The sequence below is a fragment of the Apis cerana genome, linkage group LG8 (assembly GCF_029169275.1).
Source record: "Apis cerana isolate GH-2021 linkage group LG8, AcerK_1.0, whole genome shotgun sequence".
NCBI classification, from domain to species: domain Eukaryota; kingdom Metazoa; phylum Arthropoda; class Insecta; order Hymenoptera; family Apidae; genus Apis; species Apis cerana.
Window position 1 is genome coordinate 2,732,354 of NC_083859.1, and position 26,594 is coordinate 2,758,947.

The 26,594-nt window shown below is 24.9% G+C and overlaps 4 protein-coding genes across 14 annotated transcripts; 2 read left to right on the forward strand and 2 right to left on the reverse strand.

Moving 5' to 3' along the window:
• Positions 1-644: 644 nt before the first annotated feature.
• LOC108004153 (metacaspase-2-like) lies at positions 645-13,662 on the reverse strand. 2 transcript variants are annotated; one of them, XM_062078046.1, is made up of 4 exons: positions 13,350-13,662; positions 12,470-12,547; positions 6,576-6,761; positions 645-5,614 (listed from the first exon to the last, which is right to left on the reverse strand). In XM_062078046.1, the coding sequence occupies exons 1-4, from the start codon at positions 13,365-13,367 to the stop codon at positions 3,026-3,028; spliced, it is 2,871 nt and encodes a 956-aa protein (XP_061934030.1). In that variant the 5' UTR covers positions 13,368-13,662; the 3' UTR covers positions 645-3,025. The 2 variants fall into 2 exon arrangements, with proteins under 2 accessions (XP_061934030.1, XP_028525719.1); XM_028669918.2 differs by lacking the exon at positions 6,576-6,761 and having other exon boundaries at positions 13,350-13,651.
• A 2,339-nt stretch (positions 13,663-16,001) lies between these two features.
• LOC108004178 (autophagy-related protein 9A) lies at positions 16,002-21,214 on the forward strand. 7 transcript variants are annotated; one of them, XM_062078048.1, is made up of 9 exons: positions 16,017-16,224; positions 17,021-17,129; positions 17,370-17,689; positions 17,768-18,222; positions 18,352-18,536; positions 18,636-18,747; positions 19,348-19,583; positions 19,649-20,020; positions 20,126-21,214. In XM_062078048.1, the coding sequence occupies exons 2-9, from the start codon at positions 17,076-17,078 to the stop codon at positions 20,309-20,311; spliced, it is 1,920 nt and encodes a 639-aa protein (XP_061934032.1). In that variant the 5' UTR covers positions 16,017-16,224; positions 17,021-17,075; the 3' UTR covers positions 20,312-21,214. The 7 variants fall into 7 exon arrangements, with proteins under 7 accessions (XP_016922385.1, XP_016922384.1, XP_016922387.1 ...); XM_017066896.3 differs by having other exon boundaries at positions 16,002-16,224; positions 18,636-19,583; XM_017066895.3 differs by having other exon boundaries at positions 16,016-16,325; positions 16,835-17,129; positions 18,636-19,583.
• A 164-nt stretch (positions 21,215-21,378) lies between these two features.
• Positions 21,379-23,841, forward strand: LOC108004176 (uncharacterized). Its single transcript, XM_017066892.3, has 3 exons — positions 21,379-21,621; positions 22,191-22,322; positions 22,484-23,841. Exons 1-3 carry the CDS (start codon positions 21,466-21,468, stop codon positions 22,685-22,687), a joined length of 492 nt encoding a protein of 163 aa, XP_016922381.1. The 5' UTR covers positions 21,379-21,465; the 3' UTR covers positions 22,688-23,841.
• Positions 22,918-26,478, reverse strand: LOC108004175 (sodium-independent sulfate anion transporter). 4 transcript variants are annotated; one of them, XM_062078049.1, is made up of 11 exons: positions 26,448-26,478; positions 25,670-25,851; positions 25,383-25,578; positions 25,075-25,295; positions 24,801-24,945; positions 24,513-24,677; positions 24,128-24,289; positions 23,747-23,887; positions 23,520-23,665; positions 23,275-23,436; positions 22,918-23,167 (listed from the first exon to the last, which is right to left on the reverse strand). In XM_062078049.1, the coding sequence occupies exons 1-11, from the start codon at positions 26,461-26,463 to the stop codon at positions 23,057-23,059; spliced, it is 1,647 nt and encodes a 548-aa protein (XP_061934033.1). In that variant the 5' UTR covers positions 26,464-26,478; the 3' UTR covers positions 22,918-23,056. The 4 variants fall into 4 exon arrangements, with proteins under 4 accessions (XP_061934033.1, XP_061934034.1, XP_016922377.1 ...); XM_062078050.1 differs by lacking the exon at positions 26,448-26,478 and adding an exon at positions 25,961-26,339 and having other exon boundaries at positions 23,747-23,827; XM_017066888.3 differs by lacking the exon at positions 26,448-26,478 and adding an exon at positions 25,961-26,338.
• Positions 26,479-26,594: the final 116 nt, after the last annotated feature.

A 26,594-nucleotide genomic window follows, 5' to 3' on the forward strand; every position in this document is an offset into this window, starting at 1 on the left:
TTTTTAATATTCATATAAATATTATTTATCTTTGACAAAGGGATTTTTCATAAAGTACAAGACTGAATATATTCGATATATTTTTTATAATTTTTACATGTCTTTGTAAAATTCTAGAAGGAAATATGATAAAATTATAAATTTATAACTTATTTACAGGAAATTTAAAAAACAAGGAGATACAGGAGTGCATCTGACTACGTCACTGCTTCTATATAGAAATACTCTCGCATCTATAATACTTCTATCTCAATATAATTTCAACTAATAATGTTGAAAGAATAGCCAACAAAATTGAATACATTAAAACAGAAAAAAAAATAACATTAACAAAAATGTATTCGTTTTTTTATATATTGAGATTAAAGTGCAACTAGTGACGAGTTTGTGTCATCTTAGATGCGATTTGTAAGTCTTGTAAATATGATTATCACAAAATATTAACTTTACATTGTCCATGTACCATAACGAACGAAACATTCCATATTATTTTTTTTTTTTTTTTTTGAAGAGGCGAATTAGAGTGGGTTTTAAGGGACTATACATATGTTTAAAAAAAAAACCTCGATAAACGAGTTATTTTACTTATTAAGCGTTTTCTTCGTGATCTAGAGGAAAACGAATCTATTTTGGAAAAGGAAAAATTATTTTTTCTTTTCAGTTTATTTGATCACATGTGAGTGTTGTTATATGTGTGTGTACATTTTTTTATGCGCAAGGAATGTCAGTGTACAGTTTTTCTTCCGTAACAACTGTGATTGTAAAAATTACAAATTGGATCCGAATATGCAAGGTGAATATTTTAAACAAACAAAGTGTACTCATTTTTTGTTGTACACCCTAAACATGAGTGAGAAAAGAAATCTTTTTATATTATTTCTTTCTTTCTTAAAGATTTATTTTTTTAATACAGTAGAATCTCGATTATAGAAAGGATTAAACATATTTATAAGATGTATAATTTCAGAATTTATGTATTTTTGTTGTTGTATATTGCATAAAAAATTATATAGATCGTTAAATTTAATTCTTGATTAATAACTTTTATCCAACATTCATTTATTATCAAGTTAATAAAATTTTCTAGTTATCACACTTATATTTATTTTCGAATTAAATACTATATATTTTACAAATCATAACAGTAATTTACAAATTTATCAATTTATAATTTATATTTTAATTCTGAAAAATAATATTAAATAATATATTATTTGGTTATTTTAAAAAATTCTACATAATTTTATGATTATTTAATCAAGTTTCTACTGTAAAATAATTATTTAATATATTTTTTTTTATTATAATGTAAAACATGCATTGTATATAGATTTTACAAATCAATGAAGAAAATCACTGACTCATCTTCTTTACAAATTATATATAAAATTATATAAATAAAAAAGTTTATATATAAATATAAATATATATGTACGTATATGTATGTATATGAGTATAGATAAATTAATCATTATCAAGAATGACTTTATCTCTTGGGCAGGGCTCCAGAGTATTTTAATTATTATTTTTAACTATATCAGTATTTTCTGTATTTTTTATTGAGGTATAATAATTGTTCATATATATATATACATGTGTGTGTGCGCGTGTATGCGTGTGTCTGTGTGTGTGTTTGAGCAATTGAGTAATTAAACAGGTACCGTCCAAGAATAAACATTGAATTTTATCATTGTACATTCCTCCTACCTGTAAATAGATTTAATTGTGAAAATAGAGTGGAGAACAAATAAGAATAATATTCTTTATAAAAACAAGTTTATTTGATGTTATAAATAATTTAATGAACGTACAAAAAGGAAACTATAAACCAGTTATATATTATTTTAGTTATATATTAATATTATTATTAAAGTCTGAAATTATAAAATTAAGAAATGAAACATAAATAATTATTTTATTATAAGGAATATAAAGTAATAACTAAAATATAAAAATATTAAATAATCTTAATTAAAAATATCTTCAATAAAATTGTATAGTTTTTTAATTCATGTTTTTGTAATTAAAAAAACATTACTTATAATTTTATAATAAAAATTTAATTAGAATGGCATTATAATTTAGTAAATTCTGAATTATGTTGTTATATTTAAATATATAAAAATTTTATATATTATTTTTTATGCTATATAATCTTTATCAGTCTTTATTATTTAAAAAATATATTTAAACAAATAAAATCAAAAATGTAAAATTCATCAAATTAACGAAATTTTTCATTAAATGTATATCATATGTGTATATCATGAATTATATATAAGATATCTTTTAAAATGCATTTGCATTTATAATAAATATAATAATAATAATATAAGAATTTTATAATAATATGAGAATTATAAATAGTAATATGTATATATACTATAATTTATTGATAAATTTTCCTATATTTTTATATTTACATAACATTAACTCATTAAGAAATAATATGTAAAAATTAAGTCAATATTTTATTAAAATATGTAAAAAGAAATTAGAAATGAAATGTCTTAATGTGTTAATGATTGTGAAATTAATAAAGTTTAAAAGTAAGCAATAAATGTGATAGAATAGTAAGATGATAGAATTCCTTCATATTTAATGACATTAATTTACGTTCACAGCTAAAGAATAAATGCTGCACTATTGAGAAAACAAATTTTTCAAATGATAGTCGAATAAATATTATCGTTTCTATGAATTAAAAATTCAATTATAATATCTTTTATTGAAAAAGAAGAATTGTATATTAAAAAAATTTATATTTTTTTTTTCAAAAATAATTTTAAAAGAATAACAAAAATATTATAGATTTCTCTTCAGAAAAATAATTAAAACACGAAATTGAGAACTCTAATTAATAAAATTAAATGATATTGATAAATCAACAATAATAAATGTGCGAAATAATTCAAAATTTAAAATAGAAAAAATATTCAAAACAGAAAATAATAAAAAGAATATAAATAAATTTTTGAAAATTGAATCTTCAAATTTAAAAAATAATAGTTTAAATTTATTCAAATTATTCCACTTTAGTTGCAGTTTGTTCATCATATTGAACAGAAGGCACCATAGGTGGTTTAAATCCATATTCCATCTTTGATTGTCTAAAGTTTCCACTATTCCCCATTATTTCTTGCCTTGTTCTTCTTAAAATTGTCTGTATATCTGATGATGAATGTAAAGATTTCGATTGTATTCCAAGAGAAGTTTGCAATTTTCTTGGTACTGGACCCATGTATTCATTTTTGACTTTATCTTTCTCTGAAATTCTTCCATAAGCAATTAAATTACCATTATTCATCGAATAAGTTACTGAATGGGATGGATATTGAATCCCATGTGGTACAAACTTCTTTGGTAACATGTGTATTAATGCTGGTTGTCTAGTATGAGGACGATTTAAGCTTAAATATTCTTGATCATAATACTGCATCGTTGAATTGTAATAATCCTGTTCATTATCATAAGGTTCTAATAATTGGAAATTCTGTCTTAATGGTTGCTGATAATCACCTTGTACATTATAAATTGAATTTAATTTAACAAGTTTGGTATTTTCTAAGGAAAATGGTCTATTCTTTTCGATTTCTGTAGAATATGGTCTAGATAAAATTTTTTCTGGTACTGGAATCGGGATAGACTTCTCTATCACTTTTTCTACCGAAATTGGAATAGGTTGAGGAACTCTGAAGTGAATTGGCAGGGGTATAACAAATTTCTGAATAGCAATTGGTACTTTTTTTTCAACTACCTTCTCTACATGCACAGGATATGGGATTCGTATTTGTTTTTCTATAACTCTATCTATTGGTATATGTATGGGAAATGGCTGAGGAATTGTTATTTGTTTTTCTATTACTTTTTCCATCGAGAATGGTACCTTCTTCTCTATTATTTCCACTGGATGATGAATATTTTTTTCTACAGAATATGATTGTGGTACTGACATTAAAAACTTTTGTTCAGTTGGTAGTTCACTTGTAACCTTCGTTAATAGAACTTGAGACAATTCTTGAATTCCTTGAAGATTTTCCTGATTAGTCAAACTCGATAAATTATCGATTCCTCTTGGCTGTGGAATAATGGAGATTGATTTTTTCGGTATCTCATAGTTATTTTGTTTAACATTAGTCTCAGGATATTCTTGAAATCTAGATTGTTTAATTATTATTTGATCATACTGAGCAGTATTTATTTGTTCCTTAACTCCAATAGTGGATTTAGTTTCCACAGGATGAGTATTAGCTAAGGTTTGATTAATTTGATCACTATTTGCCGAATAAATAACATCATTTTCATTTGAGGTATATTCATAACGATTACGTTCTTGATTATTTGGAGAAATATTTTCGTCCAAAATATCATTTTTATATACATTATCGTTTTTATATACATTAATCTGACTTAGTTTTTGATCTTTGAGCTGATTTTTCACAGGTTTTTTATAATCTTCTTGAAGATATTGTTTTATCAAAGGCTGTTGAATATTAGGTACAAATTCCACAGGATAATGAATTTCTTGGATAGGTGCTGTATGAAATATTTCCACTGATTTTTGAATCTCCACTAATTGGGATGGCGAGTTCGTGACCATTACTTCAGAATTCTGCTGTGATATTTGATCATTCTGGAAGCTGGAATTCTTAAAATCTGAAACATCACTTTGAATTAAACTTTCACTATCAATTTCAGTAGCTTTTACAATATTAGTTTCATTCTGAAGATACAATTTTGTCAAAGTATCTTGATCATTGACTGAATTTAGATCTTGTCCTGCATTCATCAAGGCAACACCAACTTGAAGAGGATTTAAAATAATAGTTGATGCTGCTAGATAACCGTTCTCTGATACTTTTGATTTTAAAGGTTTTATAGTTATAGTTGATTTCGATACCTCATTGGTTTCGGTATAATTATCTGTATTTGCATAAGAATATTTCTTTTGTTGTGGAAAATCAGGAACTACTATTGGTCCAGAAAATTTTCCCAAAGAAACCGATACTATAGGAGCGGTTGTGGTTGTAAAAGTATTTTTAATCATAGTTGAATCATTATCGATATAGTCTTCTTCGGTTTCTTTTTGTTTTAAAGTTCTCTGAAGTTTTGTAGTTTTTGTCAGAGTAAAAGAATGTTGATCTTTCGAGAATGCATTGTGATTATTGTCTGAATTATTTAGTTTTTTGTAGGAACGAGAACTTTTTCTATAATGTTTTCTATGATCCTCAGAAGGAGATGAAGTATTGAAAAACTGTTTTAATCTAAATCGATCATGATTTTCATTGTTTTTTGATCTCAATGAACGAACTCGTTGTCCAAATTCTTTTATGCTTTCATCATCTATATTTTCTTCGGAATTCATTTGACGAAAATCATTAGAACCAATATTCTGAAGAGAATATTTAGTGGCTGTCAAATTTTGTACAATGATTTCTTGAGAAGGAATATATTGAACTGTGACTGCTTCGTTAGTTATATTTTGACTAATTCTTTCTAATTTTGAAATATTATCTAACGATTCATTTGAAGTGTTTTCTAACATGCTTTTTATTTTTAAAGGCAGAATATATGGTTGAACTACTTGCATGGAAAATTGCTGTTGGGATTCATTCTGAAAAAAAAGAACATAATTGAATTATTAATTTTGAGATATATTACTAATGGAGAAGAGCTATGTTCAAAAATTTTTTATAAATATTCTTATGAATATTAATACATAAATCCTTAAATAATTAATCAAATATAATATCTTTGATTGTGGTTACATTACTTTAATAAAAAAAAAGAACAAAAATTTTTATTCTTAGAAAAATATTAGATAACCAATTATGAATATTTGCGAATATTTGTATATATTTAAAAAAAAAGAATATGAACAAAATGCATTAAATAAATGTTACAAAATTAAACAAAATTATTGTATATTAACATAATAATCCATAGTAAAAGTGCATATTTATAAGACGATTATTGAAAAATGGAAATATGTAATACATATGAATTTCTTCATAACAATTATTTAAAGAATGATATTTTATTAAAAGTAAGTTATATCACGTATGTTGAAAAAAATATTCTATTTTTTACGCATATTTATCATTGAATAGAATGACGCAAATATTTTTCGATATGATTAGTCGATACTCATGGCATCGAAAGCGAATTACTTTCCAGTAATCAGGAAGGGAAAGCGAGGAAATCGCTGTTCCTCGAGTTGAAAAATTGATTATTCATAGATATCTATTAGTCCATTAAAAGTCATTTTTATCTTAATATTTTATTTATATTTTTTTTATTAATTAATTTACAATACTTACATTATTTTAATTTTATAGTTTTTTATAATATTTTATAAAAATGAATTCCAAGGATTTACTTAATATTTTTTTTTTGTGACATACATATTATTTTTGTTTTTACATTTTTTCTCAAAATATTAGTTTTTTTATATTTGATATTATATATATCTATACATTAAAAATTTATCCTGATCCAAAAATTGATATATATATATATATAAATGTGACACGTATGGAATCTCCAGTTATTCAATACGAATAATCAATACTAACCATTTTATGATTTTTTTCGTTTTTGTTAATAAATTTGGTAACTAGCGATGTTTCTTCTTTATTAACAGCCTGAGAGAAATCAAAGGTTCTTTCATTTTGATTTTGTGATTGATCTTCGAGATATTTGATCTCTTTCTTTTTTTGAATATCGAATGGTTTATGTTCATAAGCGTATTTTAAAAACTCCTGTAAAAGAATTTTAGATGGAAGAATATCAGATCTTCTTCCATAATGAAGCTTCAAATATAAAAATTTTATTTTACATTACCGACGTATTTTTTTAATATAAAAATCACACATTTCTCAATTTAGATTTTAGATTTTCAAAAATTTTGAAAAAAATCACATTTATATTTCGTTATTCAATAAAATTTTAAAAGATTATTAAATAAAATTTAATGTTTAATAGTTTTTAATAATTAAAATATAATCAAGATGCAGAAAAATGAAAGCAATTAGAAAAAAGAGAATATTTATCATAATTTACTCAATATTCATTTTGTTTCACGAATCTTTTTTGTTTTTCAATTATAATAAAATATTAAGAAAGAATTTAAAAATTAGAATATAATTTTAAAATAATTTTAAAATACTTGAAAAATGGTAAAAATATTTAAACTAATATTTTTAACAATGTTTAATTTTTTTCATTACCAGAAAAACTGAAGTTCCAATCAAAGAAGCGATACTCCGTATAGTCTATACCACTCATTGAGACACGAATCAATGGGCGAGGTCGAGCATCTGACCTAATTTGTTCAGAGAGGTAGAAGTAGAAAACAGATCATGAAGAGATTCTAGAAATGAAACTCTTGACTCTGAATGTGGCCAAACAAGAATAGAAAATTGTTTAACCTGATAATTTTGATAAAAATAATGATCTTAGTTCAAAAAATATGATTCTTTTTATTAATTAGATAATTGAAAAAAAAAATCTTTTAGATAATCGAAGAAAACACTTTTATTTACGAATAATCCTCTAAACAATTCCTGAAGAAGAAGTTTCCACTTTTGGTAAATTTAATGTTTCTTCAAAAAGAAGTGCAATAACATTTTTCAAGGATTAATTTTTTTTTATTAATTGATTGAAAATTATATTTTATGAGGACTTATATTAATATAATTGAGAATTTAAACGATTCCTAAATGAAATTTTCGTTTTCAATACATCCAATATTTCTTCAGGAATAGCAGAAGGAAACAGAATGAAAAATAAAAATTTATTTTTGAAAAAACTTAGAATTGTGTTCAATTAAATTTTATATATATTTTCCCTTGTTGAGATGTCCCTTGTTCGAAAGTAATTTTGTAAATTGATTAATTTTTCCTTTTATTAAAGTTTCCTAGGAATACAGTGAATCGAAAGAGATCATAGAAGATGTGGAATGGTAAAATACAAAATTTTTGCTTAAATGGAATATCATCGAGTGCAAGGAGATTGAAAATAACGCTGGCCAGACGAGATGAGAGAAAGGTGGACATTACGGTACCACTACCGGTCTCCCTTTCTCCAGTACCATTCGAGCGAGAAGAAAGGCGAAACGGGAAAAGATGCGCGTCGCATTCTTGCAGCTCGTGCAAAAGAAAAACCAGTGAGAGTCGTGCATCAGTCGTGGATGTTATCAAAAGCAAGCTATTTTAATCAAACTTGTATTGAAACGCATTATCAAGAAAAGAATAGTTTTCCTCAATTTCTTTTTACCAATATTATCTAATACTTTATATATAGATATTTTAGTTAATTAGTTTGTTTTGAAATGGACTATTTTTTATTTGTTTTTAAATTAGCCATTTTTAGTAATAATTTTTATTGTAGCATCAAAAAATTTTTATAGATTTCATAGAATTATTGTGTTTTTATACAGCAAAAGTTTAACCATTTCCGACGAATTTTCTAGAGAACTGGTCTGATAATTGCTAGAAAGAACTACTGGAGAAATTTACGATGTGGCTTGGGAAGGTTCTTCGAAGTTTTTCTTCCTAAATGGGGATTCCCCGAATGAAGTCATATCGCTGTTTTCACTTATTCTGAATTTTTTTCAGAATATTCGGAAATGATCGTTGAATAATATTTCGCAAGATGAAATCAGAAATGACTAAAAAAGATATTATTAAATGAAATTTTGAAGAAAGATTTAATTCTTATTTATATGTTTTATAATAATTAAAATCGCATTAATCATAGTTTAGCAATTATCCAATGAAAAAGATACTTTTACTGTTGAAATGAATATTTCAGAGAAAATTAAGATATTAACTTCCCTTTCATTTGGAGTAGAAGAAAGAGAGCAAAACGTTTATAAATGAGCGGAATTTATTTTTATAGCGTAGTTACGTGTGCAAAATTGTCCTGCTGGAACATTCTTTTCAGACACGCGACCAACAAAGGACAGTACTTTCACTGTTTTATGCCTCATTGAAAAAAAAAAAAGAATGAAAAAAAGAATGATCAATGTCTTTGTCAGAGACTTTATGATTATTACACTTTCAAGATCTTGCGCTTTTTATAGCATATAGTTTTGATAAATATGTCTTCAAGAATTTAATTCTTGGCAGAAAATTTCATTAGAAATTATGAAGAAAAATTTCTTCAAATATTAAATTATTAGTGATATATTTTTTTCGAGATATGTAAACTGATAATTGAATTAAAGTAAGTTAAATTGGAGCAGAGGAAATATAAAAGAAAATTATAAAAGGATTTATCGCTTCGTGAAAGAGGAGTAGGAGGAGAAGAGAAAGAGAAAGGAAACGAACAAGATTGTTTACATCAAATTTTTGACAGTAGGTGGGTCAGCTTTCATCCGAAAGTGCGTGGAGAAAGTATTCGCTTTTTTCCCAAACAGATTCTTCAATACATCTCCAAAGGAACCTCTAATTATTTTTTATAAATAAATATATCTTAATTTTTGAATATTAAAATTCCAATGTAAAATTAATAATTCAATATATATATATGTATTTCTTAGACAAAAAAAAATAAAGGGAAGATATGAAAAGTAATAGAATATTATCATATATTTTCTCTGAAATTAATAATTAAACAACATTTTGTATTTTATTCTGTTTCTAATCGATGTGATTATTAATTATTAAATTTCTAGCAATTAATGATTGAATAATATTTTTTTTCTTTATGAATCGTATAGATTGCAAACTCTAATTACAGGAGATTTCATTTCGCGTTGGACAGTTGCACAGCAAGTGACCTACAGAATTATATTTAAAGAGAAAGTAGAATGACTATGAAGTGATTTTGCCCTTATCTCAGGAATTTAATATATGACAATGAAAATAAACGAAATAATATCTAATGATATGTAACATCTTCTAAAACTTGAATAATTTGCTAAATAATCATTAACATATAATAATTTAAAATGAATATAATATGAAAATCAAATTATAATAATCATTTGAGAAATTAATAAATTATAAACATATTAATAAGATATAATATCAAAGTGAATTATAATATAATTTTAAATGATTTATAAAATTTGATAAAAAATGAAATTAATTTAGATTTAAAAAATTAACAAAATAAAAATTATGTAACAGAAATAATAAAATTACACAAACATTTTATCAATAATAAATTTCACTAGATTATATTAAATTGAGCAGATTAAATCTAAAACTACCAATCCTATTTAAAACAAGACGATTATACAAACTTGTATTTCCTATCATAAAATTAAATGGATTTAAGTATATAGTTTAAAACTTGTGATAGATAGGCAAAGAACATACAAATATTCTAGTCGTTTCTCGAACCGTGTAATGACATGTAATATTATTTGTGAATAAACATTTTCTAAGTAGAGACATAGAGGGAAAGTGTAAACTATATTTTGTTAAATGGATTTGCAGGAAGAGAATGAGACACGAGTGAAATGACCTAGGTAGCATGCGAAGGTTAAGGACGACTTTCACCTAAAATGGTTAAGAAGGTTGACTGGAAAATTATGTTCACAATTGATAATTAGAAGCAAAAAAAAATTTTTTAACAATTTTTTTAAAAATTTTCGAGAATTTTTTTGAACTCTCATCACAATATTTTAACATCACTCTATATATATATTTCTTTTTATATAATTAAAAATACAATGAACATGCAATTAAACAAACAAACAAATAAATAAATAAATGAATGAATAAATCGTATAAAACATCGTCACTACAATTAAATTTTTTCAAGCTTGTCGGTAGATATCTAAAATTTGTGTCTTTAAATTTTCATTATTAAAAAATAAAATGAAAATAAGCGTATATTTGTTAAATAAAAAATATTTCTATATATCCATTATCATTATATCAATTTTAATTTTTTAAATTTCTAATTCTGTATAATTCTGTATAATTCTGTATATAATATTAATAAAATTTCTATCTCTATTTACGTGATATTCAATTTTCAAAAGCGATAAACGTTTTTCTAAAAAAAATATCGACTGCACATAAAAATTAATTGCATGATCAACATACTTGTATAAGCATGTTCGAGGCGGGTAGCAATACACGAAGTAGCACTCGAATGACGCCCGCAAGTAGATCGAGGTTAAAGATTTCTATGCTTGGAGGTTAAGGATGTCGTATGGTGTTTTCAATCTGTGGGGGTTATGCGTGAAAGGTTCTTCTTCCGATTTACGTAAGGCAACGAAACTTGTTTTACATTGTTTACTCCGTATAACTAATGCTTCGAGGTTGGTTCACAATTACATTCTCATAGCAGACAAATGAAATTCCGCCAATTTATAATATTTGACATAGATTGAAATAGAGAAATAATAAAAATTTCCTAAAAAGTTATATTATAATAATATCACAATAAATCTAATAGAAAAATAATAGTCTCATTTAATAGTCTAATTTATGAAATTTAATTAAAGAAAACATCATATACAAAAACAGCACATATTGGATTTTTTTAATCTTTTTTTATCTTTTTTATTGTTTAATAACAAGGAAAATGATTTGATTTAAAAAAAAATTCTTTCCAAATATATTTAACAAATTTTTAATTAAATTATGAAATTTGTAAATCTATCAATTTTGTTTGGATTGATCAATTAATAATATTTATTGACATTTGTGAAATAAAATTTCTTGACAACTAATTTTTTTCTTGATCAATTTTTCTGATCAATATGATATCAAGAAATTGCTAGATGATCAGTAATTCCATCTAAGTATCATTATGAGCAATATGCCTTAATTTCATCGTAAATACATAAGAAAAACTTTCTAAGTTATGAAAACTATTAAAGAGGGATGGAAAATGAATGGTTTGGTAAATTTCTTGAGGTAGATACCGTATTAATACGTCCTCGATAGCATCGTTTCTTTTACTTGATAATTGAAATTCTCTCTCTTGGATTGCAAGTTATTATCTAATCTGAACTTTTACATTGCGAAAAGGAATTCCGTTTTCTTATAACAAATATTATCAAATTTAATAAAAATTTTAATAAAAAATGAAATAAAATATCTTTTTGATGACAGATTTTTATTTAATTCTTATAAGATAACAAAAAAATAAATTTGCATAACGATTCAATTTAATAAATATTATAAATGTTCATATAAAAAATAGGAATACCACTATAAAAAAAGAGAGAGAATTTAATCGAAATAAAATTGACATAAAAATTATAATCAAGAAAAAAAATAATTTAATTGAAAAATATATAAATAAAAATATATAAGATTCTGTAATATTTGATTTGAATATTTGAAATAAATATACATATATTATATTATACATATATTATACGTTAAATACAAATATATCTCAAGAAACAATAAGAGTTGAAATCATTATTAGGAAAATAAAATTACTTTGGAAAAAAATTGGAAATTGTGTATTATAATATAGGAAAGTTTACATTTACCTTTTCGTTGCTCCAATTTTCATGAGAATCAGATTCCAATGTCGCTGTCACGGTTGATATCCATATAACCACGGAAATCTGAAAAAGAAGAGATTTGTTTCATCAATTTCTTTTTTCTTTTCTACTATATATCATCTTCTTATATATAATATATTTTTCGATAAAAAAATTATGACCAGTAATAAATAGGATACATAAGAGTAAAATAATAAGAATATAATAAATCATATATAACAAATGGATTATTAAATCATTGGAATTTATCTTTTAATATTTCTTCTTCGTAAAATTTTTAATAATGAAAATAATTTAATCTTTAATAAAGTGATTGATAAATTAAATGAAATTATAATTAACATAATTGAATATGAAATAATTGGAAAAAATTATTCAGATCTAAATATTATTCAGATATAATGTGACATAAAGAATATAATGGAATATATATTATTATTATAAAATGAAATATTAATCTCTTTACTAATAGTAATTATATATATATATATAAATATTAATATATTGAATGTATTAATACTATTATTCCAAGCTTATTTTCATATTCTTCAATGGAATTGTATTACAAATTAATTACTTTCTATTTATTTTATAATATAATGTGCTTACAAATTGCATAACTGAATATTTAAATTTATAAACATTTTTTTAAACTGATAATATAAATATAGCTCATTAAATATTAAATTTTTTAATTTGAATTTTTATTATATTTTATATTTTATTATATATTATTCTTTTATTACAGTATTTAGTTGCTATACTCTTTTTAATATTCGAATAAATATTTTCACAATATTATGTTAATTTTATAAAATTATAAAATGAAAAATATAATAATGAAAACAGGATAAAAATCACTTACGAAATAGTGCAGATTCATGTCTTTTATATGCTGATTAATAACTCGTTGAACAGTAATTTTTGCTCTCCCTAGACAGGATGTTCTTCTCTATTCTCTTATACGACGATCCTCTCAATCTGATGCACGCACTCCGAAAAGAAACAGTGTACTACTTCGTCTTGATGCGATACACTTGACTTAACTGGTAGCTCCAGTTATCCCCACGCATCAAAGGAGCTCAAAGAGAGCTACGATCACTTCTAAAGATCCCTTGATCATATCGAATGTATCATCGATATTTTATATAGACAAATGTGATTTGAAGCAATAAAAAATTAAAATGAACTTGGAATGTATTATAAAAAATTCAAGAAGTAATGCATAAATTGTAAATCAACACGTTCATAGTAATTTTTTTCATTTTGCTAGTATTAAAATAAAAAAAATAAAAAAGTTTAATTTCTGTCATTAAGATAAGAATAAAAATTATGTTATTTACTACTGACAAATTTTACATAATATTATATTATATAATATTAAATAAAAATTTAAAATTAAAAAATTTTTCCGTTATAAATTTATAGAAAAAAATATTAAATTTTAAAAATATTAATTAAATATATCATTTGAAATAATCATTTGAATAATCATTTAAGTTATTATTATACAGTATATAGTGAAATATCTGAAAGTAGTTATTCAAAATATTATTCACCATAAAGTTTTTGAATAATTTTTTAATTAAAAATGAATTATAATCATTCAAAATATCTATTATATGACAAAAATAATCACATTTAATTCTTTGAGACTCTGTATTCTTGAGACTCTCAAGATAAAATATATTTCGCATAATATATATCTCTATATTTAGCTAAACAATATTTTAAAATTTCGTTAATAGTTGCATATAAGAAATTGGAAAAATGAAAAGTTAAAAAAATGATATCGTTTGAATCAATGTTGATGATTCTATAATTTCTCTTTCTTCTTTCTTCTATTATTGCAATTGATATTCGAATCATTGTTCAAAATAGTTGTATATAAACTAACTTTACACTTTACAAGTGCATTGCACAATATTTACTTGAAAGAATGATTATACAAATAAAGTAAATAATCAAAATTTGTTTAAAACAAATACTAATAATTAAAAAAGACAAAAAAATGTTTCTATAATATAAAAAATGTTTATGTTAACAAAATAAAATAAATATAATGAAATAATTATTGTCTGACTCATTTAATAAAAATTTAAATTGTTTATAATTTAATAATAATCATATATTTTTATACATCAATATTTTTATATTTGTTTAGACTTTTAGAATTGATTCTCCAAAAATTTTACGAATATATTAATATTATATATACAATATATACAATATAAAGAAATGATATGCATTCATATGTGCATTCATATGCGAGTGAAATTATTATATTTGATAATACATAATTTAAGAACAATTTAATAATATTATTATTCGTAATTATTATTTAATAATGGCGAGAAAATTATAATCCCAAATAATAATTTAATTGTGAAGTTGAAATCACGCAGTTTTATAGCTTAACTATGCATATAATGATAATATAGAATATACATCATATACGATATACTAACCATCCTCAATTGATGAAATACTTATAAATTTATCATACTTATAAATCATCATACCTATTGCATTTTTCTCATTCAATATCTGAACAAAATTTTAATAATATTAAATATATAATAATAATATTAGAAAATATTCCAATAGCATCATTATTTTGAAAGCTGTCATCAAATAAAATAATATAAAAATTAAGAAAAATTTAAAAAAATTAAATGAATAAACTAATATGAAATAGTTTATATAAATATGTTTTATATGTAATATAAGTTAGAAATATATTATAAAATTAAGAATATAATATTTATATTTTATGTTAATTAAGATACATTATAATTTTGAAAGAGAAATGATGAAAGTATGTTCAATTGACATTCCATATCTTATCTGGTTTCACGTCAAGAACAAGTGCAGCCAAGAAAAGTAAGAGTAAGACTATAAATAGTAAGAAAAAAACAGAATTAAGTTAAAAATTAAGAAATCAACGCCATCTTTTGAGTATAGGAGATATTTTTTCAAAAGTAGAATAAGATAGAATAAGAATTAAATATCAGTGCCATCTTTTGAGTATTTTTGAAAATAATTTAGTTTTTAGAAAATTTTAATTTGGAAGAATTGATAAATTTATTTTTATAAAATATCAAATTGATTTTAATTAGAATTTAATATTAATTTTAATTGTGTTATAATAAAAATTATGATTTAGATTATATAAATATATTAAAATTTATTTACAGATAGTTACTTTTACTATTATTGATATTGCTGATAACGCCAACTTCTTGCCTGCATGATTACTGAATGGAGAGAGACATGAGTATCATAGCTCAATGATTTAAATTTTCAAATTATATTATATTATATTTATAAATATATATTAAATTTCATTTTTACTTTAAACTTTTGAGATTTTATAAAATAAGAAAATAAATTTATTACATAAAACATTTATTTTAAAATATCTTTCAAAATAAAATATAATCGATAAATGTTAACAAGGAAATTGTTTTTATTAACTGTTCAACTAGATTTACTTCCTAAAATCAACGTATGGTTCGTGACTAGCAGAATAAGGTAGACTACAAATAGAAGTAAAATTCAGTAAAGATGGTGATACACGGGGAATTGGTGGAATGCTTTTAACAATTAAATATCTAAATTAGTAGTAAATAATTGTTCGTATTTCGGTCAATATGTGAGTGAAGATTCATGAGTTTGCAGCTGATAATAATAAACACGTATCAATTTGGAAAGTGGGACAAAAGTCGCCAAAAACGAAGGTACGACAGGATGCTTTGTTTATGGAGATCAGCTGTGTTACCAAACATTCCTATCGCTTTCGCTGCAGCGTCTACGACGCTTCTATTTTCGTCGAATAAAGGTCAGCCAAAAGCATAGACAAAAATGATGCTTGATGCACAAACGCGATACATCGTAAGCTAGGCTTATATTATTGATAATCTTATAAAATCGGAAAAATTTCATCTCGTAAAACATAAAAAATTGAATACAAAATCCTCTTATCGAAGTGCAAGTCCAATTTTTATCATTCATTCATTGATTGTTCAAGTTCTTAACTCTTTTAATATATCTAAACTTTATTGTTGTAACATATACACACACACACACACACACACACACCACACACACACATGATGTATGTATATACGTTTCTAATTTTTCAATATCAGCGATGCGAATAATATTTTAATATTTTTTGCATGATATTAATTTCATTCAAATGCTTGTAAAAAAATTAAATGAAAATATAATGATTAAAAATTTTTTTTTTAAATATTAGTATCTTCATTGACAAAAAGTACATAATTATAAAAATATGATTCAAAAGTGAATTTGTAATTGATTAAAAAACATTGATGCAATCTTTAGATAAGAGAAGAATTGTCAAGTGATGAACAAAGAATCAATAGAAGACAAAGAAGAGTTCACAAAAGTTTCATTCCTTTCAATATATATAATAATAAAAATGAAATGCAATATGCAAACTAATAGACAAATATAAATGCATTTTATATGGCTTTAACAAGTTCATTTGGTGGGTACCTTACATTTTAGATGCTTGTGGAGCAACCGTCAACCGGTAGTTAATTATTCTTAATGACATGTGAGAATGAAACGAGAAACTGTCATTACTTGTGTAGAGCCAAACCGACGAGCAAAAACGGTGAGAATATATTCTTAAGAAGATACTTGTACTTATCACATGTATCTTGTTGTTTTTATTATTTTTTCAATATTATTTTTAATTAATTTGTATTTGCATTCATATTCTTTCAAAAATGATGATTCTATTTTTTACATTGATTTAAAATTTTTTTTTTAATTTATTATCAAATATTATATAAATTTTTTGTTGTTTTCATGAAATGTTTAATAATAAATTTAAAAAGATAATATTTCTTAGATGACAACGGTATTAGATGGCAGCTATCAACGTATGGAGCCATATGATGGAGAGGAAGAGGATGGAGAAGATGATGATGAACATGAAGAAACACCACAGGAATCTGGTGTTATGATACATGTAGTACCAGAAGGAAATAAAGCAAGATGGAATCATGTTGAAGATTTAGATTCATTTTTTACAAGAATGTACCATTATCATCAAAAACATGGATTTGCTTGTATGATACTTCAAGAAGCACTTGAACTAGGACAATTCATTTTTGTAGTTACTTTTTCAACTTTCCTTTTTCACTGCATCAATTATTCTCTATTGTTTAAGTGAGATTTTGTTAAAAATATTAATATAATTATTAATATGGAAGAAGATTTAGATTGATGAAATTGATATAATTCCAGGAACGGAAAGGAAAGAAAAATTTCGATAAGTGACGTAATTTTATCAACAAGCGAATGTGTAGCATCTATGGGTCTGATTACTTGGATCTGTATTTTAGTAGCTGCAATATTTTGGATCTTGCGATTGGTAAAAGTTTTGTATCATTGCACGCAGTTTTGGGACATAAAGCTATTTTTTAACACCGCGCTGAAAATTGAAGACTGCGATTTGGACAATCTTACATGGCATGAGATACAAAAGCGTGTCAGAGAAGTGCAAAAAGAACAAGAAATGTGCATTCACAAAAGAGAGCTTACAGAATTAGATATATATCATAGAATATTAAGATTTAAAAATTATATGGTGGCTATGATCAATAAATCTTTGTTACCAGTTCGACTTAAAGTCCCTATTATAGGAGAAATTATTTTTTTGACAAGAGGATTAAAATACAACATGGAATTACTTTTGTTTTGTAAGCATTAAATATTTATATAATTATATAATATTATATAATAAATATATTATATAATATATATATAATATAAATATTATATATAATAATTAAATTTGTTAGTTTGCTATAAATTATTCTTATATGCAGGGGGACCATGGTCTCCATTTGAAAATAATTGGCATCTTAAAGAAGACTATAAAAAGTTAAATAAAAGGCAAGAGCTTGCAAGAGCTTTATCTAAACATATTTTATGGGTTGGAATCGTAAATTTTCTACTTTGTCCATTAATTTTATTATGGCAGATACTCTATTCGTTTTTTAATTACGGTGAGGTGAGTAATTTTATTTAACTCGCGATAAATTTCCCACTCGATATATATATTTCGTGTCGTAGGAATAATCGTATTGGAAAATATTTCTGTCTCGAACAGATCATCAAGCGAGAACCAGGAACTTTAGGTACAAGAATGTGGTCTTTATATGGTCGATTGTATCTTCGTCATTTCAACGAACTCGATCATGAATTAAATGCCCGCTTAAATCGTGCGTACCGTCCTGCCTCGAAATATATGAGCATGTTTACATCTCCTATTATGACAGTTATTGCAAAGAATGTTGCTTTTGTGGCTGGAAGTATATTGGCAGTTTTATTAATATTAACAGTATATGATGAAGATGTATTAACGGTGGAACATGTATTGACTACTATAACCATACTAGGTGCAATAGTAGCAGGCGCAAGAGCATTTATACCCGATGAAAATTTAGTGTGGTGTCCAGAGACTCTTTTAACCGCTGTTCTAGCACATACACATTATAGACCCGATAGTTGGCGAGGTCATGCTCATACTCAAACTACAAGAGCAGAAGTAGCACAATTATTTCAATACCGTGCAGTCCATCTTTTAGAAGAACTAATTTCCCCTTTGATTACACCGTTTATTCTATGTTTTCGTATGAGGCAACGAGCCTTAGATATTGTTGACTTCTATCGTAATTTTACAATCGAAGTCACAGGAGTTGGAGATGTTTGTAGTTTTGCACAAATGGATGTGCGAAAACATGGAAATCCAATGTGGCAAACAGCGACTCAAATTACTGTCCCAGATCGGGCTGCCAAATATGATAATCAATATGCTACAGATCCAGAGAAACTTCAAATTCCTATTTCGGATCAATATACTCAAGCAGAAGATGGAAAAACGGAATTATCTCTTATACATTTTACCTTAACGAATCCTGAATGGAAACCACCAAGTCATGCTGAAAATTTTGTCACAGCCTTAAGAGAAAGAGTAAAGAAAGATGTACATGGAGGCGGACATGAAATCAATCCCCTTCTAGCAAGCTTAAACAGTTTATCTGGTTTAGGACCAGGCGTAAGTGTTTAGATTTTAATTTGAGATCAAATTAACATTAAATTTAATTTGCTTAATTATTTTAGTACAACGATATTATATCAAACATAATTCGAAGCACAATAGTAAATCAAGCAAGTGGGCCAAGCACGAGTACTATGTTTACAAATCAACCTTGTACCACTTCTGTTTGTACTTCTGGAAATGAAATGTTGAATATGAAATCAGACATATTTCCGCACGCAGTTCAATGTGGCTTAAGCAAAGCTGAAGGTCCTGTACATAATGAAAAAGGATTATTGTATGGGTTACAACAAGAAATATCAAATCAATCTTTAGGCGCCTCTGTCTTTGTATCGAGTCATGAATTTTCTACTGATTTATCTATACCAGTGGAATTAATTGCTGCTGATATGTCACTGTCTACATTGTACCTGCATGAACTTCATCATAGACAAGTAAGATTTTTTCTTTATTTAATTTTTTATTATTTTAAAAGAAAAAAAAATTCTAAGAAAAACAAATAAGAAAAATGATAAATATTAAATAATTCTAAATTACAGGTTCGGAGAAGGGGCTATCAAGAATTGGCTATGAGAAGTGTATGGCAACGAAGTCCTGTTCAAGAGCTTGCTACCCTTCCTGAAGTTAGACAAGAAAGAGCTCCCTTGCTCTTACATCAAGATTCTTCAATAAGAAATAACAGAGAATTTAAATATAATTTAAACACTCATTTAGATAGCATCTGAATCTCAAGTGCAGTGATATCATCACTTTTAACAAAATAAAATATTTTAATTCGCTTTACAACGCGATGTCCTCGTGATTTACTTTATAGCAAGAGAATAGCTTGAACGTTTAAGAATCTGTGTTATTGATGTAAATACAATATTGAAATATTCGTTAATTAGACTCGATTAGAAAATGAACGATCTCAAATGCCTATTTTAACTCTGAAGGCCTACGTGTGTGTATTTTGCGCATCAAATGCTTATAAATATTTCCTGAAATTGTACTAAATTTTTTAATATTATTATGTTACATTATAACATAAGGATTACAATATGATAATATAAATAGAAATCACTTATCATAGATTTATGAAATAAAAATTTCGATCTTTTTATATTTCATTACAGTAAATACAAAACTTACTAATTCTTTTTTCTCTTTCTCTTTTTTGAAACTAAATACTAAAATATATCTTTGGATGTATGCGCTGTGTGCCTGCGTGTGATAAAATCAATTCTAGTTTTCAATGCCACAATTCTCTAGTCATATGAAGTGAATCACACGCCATAGCATAAAGAATTATTTATTTATTAAAATAGTTACTCTCAGATAAGCACGATGGCTGAATATTAATGATTGCTGTAATATGCGAAAAATCGCTTATAAAAGATATTTGTTATTGACTATTTCCTTTTTTTAATACTGTCATACAATGCAGCTAATCATTAAAAATGCAAACTGTATGTTTCAAAAATTTATAGATCATAAAGTATAAATTAATAACAATTTAATTTATTATGTTTATTTTTCGTTAGAATTCGATAACTCATGAATACAGATTCTTATCGTGATCAAACAGCTACGATCCATATATTTTAAGAATCTTTCAAATAAAACAACATTTAATGAAAAAAAAAAAATAAGAATTTCACAAAAATTTTAATATAATTCTATAAAAAAAACTCTTAAAAAACAATAATAATAATAATAATAATAATAATAATTAATTTAAGAATACTTTGTAATTTACCATTATAACATATAAAAAATAAATATGTTACGTAATAATTTTCATAAAAACGAAATTTTTTTGTTCATATATCTATACGAATGTAATTTAACAAAAGACTATCGAAAAATATGACTGATGAAAAAATATTACTTATAAAACATGAACACTCATCAAAGTTATAGAAATTCACCAACAAATTGGACATTAGGAGACGCCATGAAGTATAATTTACGGTGCAACCGAAATATTAGCGAGAAAATGACGAAAAAAGACTTCGTATACGATATTCGCCCACCAATTCAAAGTTCCAGAAAGGCAAGTTGCAATAATCTTTGTATATCTTCTCTTTGATGCGTTTGCTTCACTTGAATTATAATTGTTTATTTTAATGATGAATACATTTAAAAATGAATTATCAAATATTAATTTGTTAACTAAAATATAATTGAAAAATAGATACAAATTTTAATGGTTTAAAATGAAGATGACACTACTGATGCATTGAACTAATATGGCGTCTTTTAACCGCGAAAAATTTTCAAGGACTGATGAAATGAAATTCTAACAAATTATGTTAAATATTAACATGTTGATCAAACAATTGTTTTTTGAAAATATTTTTTATGCTTTTTATTAAATATTTTAAAATATTTTGAAATCTAAATTCTTCATAATAGATTAATAAATCACGCAAATCTTTACAAATTCTTGTATTTAATTTTAACGAAATTTCACTTAAATTTATACTGATTATATTATAATATTTATTTTTAATATTAACAATAATGATTAAATACAATATGCATGACAATTCTGCACGATATCTATTTTTCAAATTCGAAATATAAAAATATAAAATTATAAAAAAAAATATGTTTTTATAGTTAGAGGAAGGAAAATATCCAATTGTACTACCATTACAATTACGAAAGAAACAAAGTACTGATTCAAAAGTGCCCCAATATGCTGTTATTTCGGAAAAAAACAGTTACAACGAAAATGTTGGTACAATAAATGTAAGTAACTACATTTTTAATTGCTATGAATACAATATATGCACATAATATAAATATAAGTATATCAATAATATAATAATATTATATAAAATAAGTAAAATAGAATATAGATATGTTTGTGATTATGCATACATTTTCTTTTTACCATTTTTTTATTATAGATTTCAGGACAACGAACCTTGAAATTTGAATGCAATTTTTGTCACGAACAAATAGCTACACTTTTATCGTTGTCTACACACGTAAAATGTCATCGACGAAGATATTGTAAATATTGTTACTGGATATTATCAGGAAATGAAACAATGGAAAAACATCTCGAAGATACTCATCGAATTGATCCAGGTATTACAACGAATATCTAATATATTCTTTATTACAATATAATTTTCTATAATATTTTTTTTATCTACATAAATAGTTGATAAAATGATTAATTTATCGATAAACATATTTATATACATATAGTAAATTAAACTTTCTGAACTTGTTATCTTCGAAATTTTTAATTAAAATATGATCTGATGTTTGATTAGTATTATATCTTTTTAAATGAGATTCAAATCTCTTTATTTAAAATAAATGATAAAATAGATATAATCATAAATAATATAATTTTTTATAAACATTTATAATATTTATAATCATCCATTACATTATATTTATAAAATAAATAAAAATCATGATTGCATAGATTAGTTTGTATGTTAGTTTATAAATTTGTATATATATATTCAAAGGTCTGGAGCAACAATTTTTAATATATTTCCAATATTATCTGGACAATTTTCACAGACAATATTTTGTCCTCGAAGTCGTAGATCGTTGGATAATAATTTAAGATTCTATAAAATAACAATTATTTTGATATCAAAAAAATCATATATGTAAGTTTTTCATTATATAATAATGAATTTTTTTTTTAATAAGACAGTTTCAAATCGTCATTTACCTTTGCAACCGTTACATCGATCCTTTTTACATTCTTACAATCAAGTACAACATTAAGCGAGTTTTCTTCTGAAAGTTGCATTATGTTAGCTCTAAAATATTCTGCTGCTGGGAATGTAATACTTTCTTCGGGAATAATACGAATCGCGATTTTGTCTTCTATCTACAATAAAATAAAAAAAAAATAAAAAAAATATACATTTTCTTTCCACAATTAATAAAATAAATTTGATTCATTTATTTGACCTGTTCGATTTCGGTATGGACGGAAGGTCGAGCAGAGAAATATAATAATATTAGTAGATTTAAAACTATACCAATAATGATTCCCCATTCTAATTTATAAAAAACACAAAATAATAATGTAATCAACATCAGTAGAAAATCAATTTCTGAAAAATAAATGTAATAAATTCAATAATGTTGATAAATTCAAAATTAAACTGTGTTTATCGCGATACTAATTCACTTACTTTTAGCACGCCATATTAATGCATACGTTTTGAAGTCAAGCATATAATACATAGAACACATTATAACACCAGCTAAAGTGGCTTTAGGAATAAAACGAAAAGTGGATGTTAATAAACTAGAAGCGAGTAAAACAAGACAGCCTAAAAGAAATGAACTATAATATTAAGTTAGAAATAATTTACAGGAAATCATTTATCATATATTAGGACAAATTTACGCGTATCTTTTTTATTTAATAAAATTTCATTGCCCATTTTAATTATATTCAACAACTATTATGTTTTATTATTATCATATTGATTATTGTTATTATACATATAGCAATAGATATACTATTTTGAAATAAATCGAAAATTCGATGATATCGTATGTATACTTACCTGTAAATAAGCCTCCCAAAGTTGTTTTAACTCCGGACGAATGATTAACAGCCGTTCTTGTAAAAGAACCTGTAATTGGCATTGATCGAACAAATGAACCAAACATATTGCACAAACCTAACGCGAACATTTCCTGTGTTGCATCCAAAGACTTTCCCATTGCTAAAACGATTTATTCAAAGATATTCATCATAATTAAAGTTATATAGTTGTATAATTTTTATGATCAAAGATCAATGGCTGGATCATTTTTTATGCATGGTAATTAGTAACAATACTAATTAAATAACGAAAATTAAACAAATTTGAATTTATTGATGTGGATAATTTTTGACTCAGCCATCGTATTTTGCGTGTTAAATTCTAATGGTCAATGATAGCATACCAAAAGCTTTTGCTATCGCCATATGCTCAATCGTAGATACAATCGGAACAGAGAAAAGTGTTGTTCCCATAGCAGCTGTTGTTTCAAGAAAATCGTATGTACGATTTCCATCTGATATTGAGAAATGTGGTAAACCAATCTGTGGTAATCCATTACCCATCGATCCTATAAAACAATATTATATTATATTTTTTTCTTCGCTTTTTTACTGAATAACTTGAAATGCTTATTATACGACTTAATAAAAGATTAAATATTCATGATATAATTTTTCCAATATTATCTTACCAGTTAGCTTGAAAGGTTCTTCATTGTTTATATAAAAAATATAGGCAATCACAGTACCTATGATAACCACTAATGCATTACGTGCAAGAGTAACAGCCCAAGCAATTTTCTGTGGCCAGCTACCAATTCGACGCCCTGGTAAATTCTTAAATAAAATCGAATAAAAATTAATTTAATTTCGAATAAATCTATAATTATATAATAATAAATCATTTAAATTTGACTTTACGTCACTTAACTCATCCTTTATTTTCGATGAGGCATACAAATATACCTTTAATAAAACCAAAATTATTATTGTTGCAACACCTAGCGACGTGTCTTGATAGCGAATGTCATTAAGATTCGAGAATACTGAGATTAATGCATCTACCAAGTCTTCACTTCTACCAGGGATACCTAACAATGGTTTAATTTGTGAAGCAGCTATATTAATGGACGCAGCCGCAGTGAAACCCGTAATCACGGGTAACGAAATGAAATCCAACAGAAAACCTAAAATCCATACGATTGAAACTCTTATATACATTATATACATTTAAAAAAAGAGGAATAAATAAAAAAAATCAACTTATCGCTCACCCAAATGAAGTAATCCAAGTATTGCTATCATACAGCCCTTTAAAAACGAAAGCAATACAGCCATATCTGGACCGTACTTTGATACCAAAGGTTGCACCATCGTTGCCATAATAGCAGTTGGTCCAATAGTAATACTTTTACAGGAACCAAAAACAATGTATACGAATGAGGCCATGAAAGATGCATACAATCCATACTGGAAAAAAATAAATGAAAAAAAAATGTGAATGCCAAATAAGTAAAAATACAATGATTGATATGTACTATATCGTTTCATTTAAATTTACCTCGGGACTTAAGTTAGCAACGATAGCGTAAGCAATACCTTGTGGAATAGCTGTAAGGCCAACCGTTAAGCCGGCTAATGCATCTTGTGCTAACCATGTGAATTTGTAGTCCTTTGTCCATGATAAAATTGGTAATCTTCGTTTGATATATCCATAACAAGATTTTTTATTACATTGAGACACTAAAAAAAAAATATATAAGTAATTTGTTTAAGATGAAATAAAAGATAAAATAGAAATAGATCTTTATCTTCTAACGATATCTCACAAAATTAAATTATATAAACTCACTTTTCTTATAAAACGTGTCCTTCGCCTTATTCAACATATTTAAAATTATTTTTACGTGAAACACTAAATGCAATAATTTATTATTCTTCTATAACGCATTTACAATTTTAAATAACATTTATATACATATTATTATTAGAGTGATATTTAATATTTACAAATAAATTTTGATAATATAATTTTGATAAATAAAAAATACTTTCAAAAATACTCTAAAAGAATGAAAAATAAATATTCAAATTTCTTGTTGTTCTCGAATATAATTATGATACAAAAAGAAGTTATTTATGATAAAGAAACATGAGCTCGACACAAAACACAACCATTCGATAACGTCGTCGATTATAATAAATGCCATTGCTACTCTGAGAAGTTATAAAAGCTTCGAGTGCCGATATTTATCCTAATACTCCCACTCCTCGGATATTTGACGATTCAGCAATCATCATAACTATTAAAGCTATCAAGATATTGAATCTAATATTACCTTTTGTTATCTTCATTATAATTTTTTTTTCTTGTTATAATAATTTCTTCATTAATTCAGTATTTATTTATTATTTTTAAAGAATCATTTAATTATCAATATTGATTTTTTAATGATTCAAACAACTTAAGATTTCTCGAAAAAAAA

Coding starts and splice junctions, on each gene's coding strand:
- LOC108004178 (XM_017066896.3), top strand. CDS start 17,076: ATGAAACGAGAAACTGTCATTACTTGTGTAGAGCCAAACCGACGAGCA. Junction 17,130..17,369: donor CAAACCGACGAGCAAAAACG/GTGAGAATATAT, acceptor AATATTTCTTAG/ATGACAACGGTATTAGATGG. Junction 18,537..18,635: donor CGTTTTTTAATTACGGTGAG/GTGAGTAATTTT, acceptor TGTCTCGAACAG/ATCATCAAGCGAGAACCAGG.
- LOC108004153 (XM_062078046.1), bottom strand. Junction 6,762..12,469: donor AAAATTGGAGCAACGAAAAG/GTAAATGTAAAC, acceptor ATTCTTTTACAG/GAGTTTTTAAAATACGCTTA. Junction 5,615..6,575: donor ACGAAAAAAATCATAAAATG/GTTAGTATTGAT, acceptor CTTTTTTTTCAG/AATGAATCCCAACAGCAATT.
- LOC108004176 (XM_017066892.3), top strand. CDS start 21,466: ATGAACACTCATCAAAGTTATAGAAATTCACCAACAAATTGGACATTA. Junction 21,622..22,190: donor CAATTCAAAGTTCCAGAAAG/GCAAGTTGCAAT, acceptor ATGTTTTTATAG/TTAGAGGAAGGAAAATATCC. Junction 22,323..22,483: donor AAAATGTTGGTACAATAAAT/GTAAGTAACTAC, acceptor TTTTTATTATAG/ATTTCAGGACAACGAACCTT.
- LOC108004175 (XM_017066888.3), bottom strand. CDS start 25,997: ATGTTGAATAAGGCGAAGGACACGTTTTATAAGAAAA. Junction 24,678..24,800: donor AGAACCTTTCAAGCTAACTG/GTAAGATAATAT, acceptor ATTGTTTTATAG/GATCGATGGGTAATGGATTA. Junction 23,888..24,127: donor TTTGGGAGGCTTATTTACAG/GTAAGTATACAT, acceptor CATTTCTTTTAG/GCTGTCTTGTTTTACTCGCT.